The sequence below is a fragment of the Poecile atricapillus genome, chromosome 17 (genome assembly GCF_030490865.1).
Source record: "Poecile atricapillus isolate bPoeAtr1 chromosome 17, bPoeAtr1.hap1, whole genome shotgun sequence".
NCBI classification, from domain to species: domain Eukaryota; kingdom Metazoa; phylum Chordata; class Aves; order Passeriformes; family Paridae; genus Poecile; species Poecile atricapillus.
Genome location: NC_081265.1, coordinates 6,722,262 through 6,728,255, shown reverse-complemented (window position 1 = coordinate 6,728,255; position 5,994 = coordinate 6,722,262). Strand labels below are relative to the sequence as shown.

General features: G+C 51.7%; 1 protein-coding gene across 1 annotated transcript; it reads right to left on the bottom strand.

Moving 5' to 3' along the window:
- Nucleotides 1–674: 674 nt before the first annotated feature.
- On the bottom strand, nucleotides 675–5,038 carry LOC131585926 (melanin-concentrating hormone receptor 1-like). Its single transcript, XM_058852585.1, has 2 exons — nucleotides 4,978–5,038; nucleotides 675–1,724 (listed from the first exon to the last, which is right to left on the bottom strand). Exons 1-2 carry the CDS (start codon nucleotides 5,033–5,035, stop codon nucleotides 676–678), a joined length of 1,107 nt encoding a protein of 368 aa, XP_058708568.1. The 5' UTR covers nucleotides 5,036–5,038; the 3' UTR covers nucleotide 675.
- Nucleotides 5,039–5,994: the final 956 nt, after the last annotated feature.

Here is a 5,994-nt window from a genome sequence, read left to right as displayed (position 1 = left end):
TGAGAATTCTTTGCAATCCCTTGAAGCAGCGTGATTATTATGCATCTGATTTTGCTTGAAATATTTGGGATTAGCATCAAAATGAGCCAGTTCTTGAAATGTTTTGGTTGCCAGAAAATACAGCCCACTGGAGGCAGATGGGGCTGGACTGAAAAGCCAAGCAACAGAGCTGGGTGAGACTTCTGTCCCCAAGTTCTCTCTGCTGAGTGCTTCTAGGATATCAGCACAACCAGCAAAGTCTGCAGATTACTTATAAAAATAATAATGTTTATGACATTGCGGTTCAAAGGTTCAAGTTTTGAATGAAGAAGCTCTATGTTGACAAGCTGCTTAGGAGCCCTGGTCAGGCCAAGAGGTGAGGCATCATTGGGCAGTGTTGATAGGGGTTTTACTCTTGTAGGGTGAATATTCCCTCTGGAAATCCTTCTTCTGTCCATTCATCCTCTTTGGGGCCCAGTGGTGGCAGAGTCCTCCTGTGCAGGATGAAAAGCAGCAGCACACTGCATCTCACAGGCTGGGAGCAGTGCAGGATCAGAGCAATGGAAAGGAGAGGCACCTGCATTTTGGAGGTGGAGGTTTGTAGTCCAAAGGCTTCTCCAAGACCTGCCTGAAGCTGCTGCTCCTCTGTCAACTCACAGATCCAGAGGCTTTCTGCTGCCCTCCCTTCGGAGTGCCCTAGTGAACAGCCACAGTCACCGGCAGTGAGCGTGGGGGAAAGTCCTCCAGAAACTGAGTCTGCTGGGTGGATTCTGGCGCCAGCTTCAGGCACACACTGGCCTCTGTCATGCTGTTGTTGTTGGCAGAGCTGCTGTTGTGAGAGGGCTCTTTGGCGGGGCGAATGGCCACCAGGAACTGGCGCTTGAAGGTCTCGCTGAGGGCAATGTAGAGGAAGGGGTTGAGGCAGCTGTTGGCGTAGCCCAAGCTAATGGCAAAGTTGTAGGCGTAAAAAAAGGCCATGGATGGGGTGTCGATGCCCAGGTGAACCAGCTGGAGGATGTAGAAGGGAGCCCAGCAAATAAAGAAGGCAGAACAGATGGCGACTGCCATTCGGGTGACCTTCTTTGTACGCACCCGGAGACTCCTCTGGGGCAGCGGGACCACGGTGGTGGCCATGTGCTGCAGGATCTTAAAATAGACCACGCAGATGATGACCAAGGGCACAGCAAAGGCCAGCATGAACTGGTAGAGGGTGAACCAGTAGATGTCAGTCTCTGGGTTGGGGAGCAGGAGAGCGCAGCGCACGGTGCCATCCTCCAGGGGCATGAGGCCTGCGTACATCCACACGGGAATGATGGTCAGGAAGGACAGGAGCCACACCAGGCAGATGACCAGAGCCGCAACGCACGGCGTCCGGACGTAGGTGGATTTGAGGGGGTAGACGGTGGCCAGGTAACGGTCCAGCGTCATCACCGTGAGGATGTTGGTGCTGGTGATCTGGCTGTTTGTGTCCAGGGCGGTGATGATGGTGCACAGGGGAGCTCCAAAGTACCACGAGCCGTCGCCCAAGAGCTGGTGGATGAGGAAGGGCATGCCCAAGAGGAAGAGGAGGTCCACGATGGAGAGGTTGAAGATGAAAATATCGGGCACGGTCTGTTTGCATTTCAGCTTCTTCTTCTTGACGATCGTGTAGATCACAATGAGGTTCCCCATGATGCCCAGGAAGCAGATGATGCTGAAGAGACTGGGCATGATCACATTGGTGTGTGGTGCTGGCTTCTCTGCTACTGCAAAAACAAACCAAAGCAGTGAATGAAACCCCTTCACAGCTCAATGTGCTTGCCCTGTCCTGCAGATGGACCCATCCCCATCAGAGACACCTTTCCTAGCATTGGAAAGGCTTAGCTGGGGATTTGGCACTTCCTTCTCTGCCTCTCAGTACGTGCAGCATGCCACCCAAACCTGGCTATGTGTAGGCAGCTTTCCTCAGCGCTCCTGGTGTGCTTCTGTCCTGTTCTGCAACTCCCCAGCCCTTTTCTGAGGTACTAACCTCTGGCTGGTGTGTCTCTGCATTCACCAGCACCCAACAGAGTTGAGAGTAACTTTTATTCCATGGAGTGAAGTGTTTTTAGCTGTTTTTGAGGGGAATGGGTGAGGCAGCTTGTGCTTCACCCACTAGAGAAGTAAAGCCTTTCTGTGGGTGCCAAAATCTGGACAAAGTCAATGCTCAAGCTGCTGTCAGAAAGCTTCAGCTGATCTGTTGGGTAGTTTATCCATTGTATGGTATGAGACAGAGAGTTCATTGACCATGCAGGCAGACAGCTCATACTTATCTGTATGGTGAGATCTGGGACTGTACCCTCGCTGTGTCCCTGTTCTCTTATCAAGATTGGGCCAGCGAACATTCTCCTTTCTGTCTTCCTTCCCTGCCTCTTTCCCTTTCTCTAGTTTCTTTCCTACAAGGAAATCCAAGTATGTGGCCAGATAAGGATTGGGAGTATGTTTCAGAAGGGCCCTTCAACAGGGATTGTCCTAGAAGAAAATCAGCTTAAAGCTGCTGTCTTTGAGATCTGGATTTCCAAGGTGGATTTCCAAGGCAAAATTCTTGCCTGATAACACTTAGCTTGTCTATGCCAATGCTTGACTGTTTCTCTTTGGGGTGGGACCCCCAACAATGAAATTCACATTGGCCTTGTCCCTCATCTGGGTGTAAAATCACTTTTTGAAGGCACAAGTGCTTGGGCACCAGAGGTGGCGTTGAAGGCAGTGGTGGTGGTGCTCTCTGTTCTGCAGGGTTCCCGTGTGCTGAAATCTAAAATAGCCCTTCTTAGCTGAGGCAAATCTCATTTTGTCTCATTATTCCTCTCCTATGGGACCTGGTGGGTTTTTTTTCTAGGAAATGGTTTTGTGTGAGTTATTTATGTGTCTGTTACAGGGACTGTGTGTGACAGCCCCTCAGCCTGGGCTGCCTTTCATTGAATTGCAGATGATTCAATGTGCTGTTAATTGGAAATGCTTTCAGTCACTGAACTGTTCCATCTCCATAGCAGCAGAAGTGGGGAAGCCTCTTCCAACAGAACCTAGGGAAATCTTGAAAATGAGATTAAGTGGAATAACAGATACTTAGATGTGTAGTCTTTGCCAAAGTGGTGTCTGTTTGCTGAAGTGGTATTGGCTGATTTTGACCTCTGGAATTCTTGAGGACAAACTTCTCCACATTTACTTTGGTGTGACAGAGAAGTTTGACAGAATTGGCAAGATAACTGGGGCTACACTGGTGGCCTGTGGCTGGAAATGTGTGTGTGCCATATTTCAGTGCTCTTAGAAGTGGGCCCTGATGAACTGCCACTGGCTCAGTCCTTCTGGCATTAGGAAGCAGCCAGCTTAGGCATGAACAAGTTCAAGGCCAATGCCAGAACACAATAAAACAGTTCCTGCACCATTTTATTGGGAAGCCTTTCTGCAGGTGTCGGAAAGCAGCCAGTGAGGCACAGGAGAACTAGCAGGGGCCTGAAGGTGGAAGCCAGGCTTGGCTGATAAGACAAAAAATCCTTGTCCAGAACATTTGTAGGGGTTTAAGTGGTCCCTGCTCCTCCTGGTGACCCATTAATGCAAGGAAATGCCCTGTTATATGATTTTTAGTAGATATCCTACAGCCATCAGCACCCTCTTAAACCTGACACTCTTGAGCATCCAAAGACATCTCAAGCCTCCTTAATGCTGGAAGATGGAGGACTAGAAACTGGAAGATGATGATTCTGGTCCTGCTGCTCTGCATGTAGCTGCTGTGAGTTCTGATCTCCTTTCTTTCAACCACAAACTTTATGAGTGGGGTGGGAAAGGATTGTTTGAGTGAAACATAAATGCCACATGGTTAGCTGGAAATCGGGACAAAATGTCCCTTTCCTTCTGTATAACTGATACAGTGATCAGGTGATTCTGTAACATTTGGAGTGAGCTCAGCCAGCCTCAAAGCAGGATGTGTGCACACCCAAAAGCTTTGTGTGAGAGGTGCTGTAGCATCTGTCCTGCTGATGGTGTCCATACAAGCAGGACTTGCCAGAATTATTAGCTGCACTGATTTGAAGCTGTAGTTCATGTGTGTTTTATAGACTGGAGTCAGAAGAGCACATCTCTCAAATACTCAAAAGTTCTATCTTTTCTAAAGTCTCTTTCATCTTGAGACATCATTGAATCTGAATTTTCAGTGCTGCTTTTGTGCATATCCAAGTGAATATATTTTGTATTTAAGCAGCTACTTCAAGCATTGATTTGTCCTTTTTTGTGGCTGCCCTGGTAGTTTTTCTTGAAGTACCAAAGGGGCTGCACTGTGTGAACTGCATGAGGACTGGGCTTATTCTTTTTTCCCCTCTAAGGTGGTTGTCATTCTAAGCCATACTCTGATATGTAAGAGACTTCATCTTCACTGCATTTCAGAAGTACCTAAGGCACACTTTTGGTTTCTAAAGGACTGTGCTGGTGCAGAGAGAGTCAAAGACCATGTACAAACCACTTTCTGCTGAAGAGTTTCACCAACTTGAACCACTGAGAACTGAACCATTGCCTGACCCTAAACTATTGATTTTAAAACAAGGTGGGATAGAGAAAACGGGAGACTGGTGACGATCTCTGCATCCCTCTCACCTTCTCTGTGCTCCCTTCCCTGTCTAGCCGAGCTGCTTCCTCCCTTCCCGGCAGCCAGGACCTGCGGGCTGCTGGAGTTTGGAGCCTGGCAGCCAACAGGTATCGGCTGGCTCGGAGCCGCGGTGGCAGCGGCGGTGCCGGGAGGGTCCCGCAGCCCCGGGGGCTCAGCCCGTGCCCCGCCCGCCCGGCGCTGTCCGCCCGCGGGTGCTGAACGCGGCCCGGGGGGTGCGGGGGTCCCGGCCCCAGCCCCAGCCCCATCCATCGCCCCCAGCTCACCTGAGCCCCGGCCCTCCCAGCCCCGCTCACCTGAGCCCCGGCCCTCCCAGCCCCGCTCACCTGAGCCCCGGCCCTCCCAGCCCCGCTCACCTGAGCCCCGGCCCTCCCAGCCCCGCTCACCTGAGCCGTTCTGAGCCTCCAGCGCCGAGAAGTTGCGGGAAGAGTTGCCGGGGGCCATGGCAGCGAGTGCCGGGGCCGGGGACGAGAAAGTTGGGCAAGTTCCCCTGGCGGCTCGGCTGGGGTGGAATAGGATGGGCTGGGGTGGAATAGGATGGGCTGGGGTGGGATGGGATGGGATGGGATGGGATGGGGTGGGATGGGCTGGGGTGGGATGGGATGGGCTGGCTCCCGGCGGGATGCGGGAGGAAGGAGCCCTCCCACAGCGGGCGAGCAGCGGCTGAGGCTCGGCTGCGCTCGGTTCCGCTCCAGCCCCGCCGAGCCCCGAGCAGGTTCTGACATCAAGGAGCAGCTGACTCGGGCAGGCAGCCGGGGGCGAGCATCCCTGGCCGGCGGTGGGAGGGAAGGCGGTGGGGCTGGGCAGTGCCCCTCACATCACACCCCGAGGGGATGGCTGGGATCTGCTCCCTCCCTCTCACGGCCAGCCTGCCCTCCCCGGCGGCAGGACGAGTATCAGATTTTTGCCTTTTAAGTAGCTCTGATCTGCCTTCGGTGTGTGTTTTTCTCATTACGGACACAGGCACTTTTCATCCCCGAGTCAGAGGCACAGCCCCAGTGGGGCTGAATGATGTTAAGGAAGAAAATTACCCACTGAAAACTGGGGTCTTTTTGGTCCTCTAACGCCTCTAACTTCAATTCTAACCTGAGACACTTCACTTGTAATTAATTCTCTGCTGTTTTCTGCTGTTCTGCCTCTTGCCACAGCTCATTTGCTTCCTAGCTCCAGAAATTTGCTCTGTTGTTAGCTCACATTATATTTGTCTTCTATTTACCTTAAAAATACTAGGCAAGGACTCCCTTGGGTTTTGAGAAGCTGTTTTACTCTTTTTCTTTGCCTTGCCAGAGCAGTAGCCTGTGCTTTTCTGTGGCTTTGAGCTGATGATTGTGTTGTGCTCCTGGCCACTGTTTATACTTGAGATGGATTCCTCCATTAGGGTTTGATAAATCACATGTTACCAA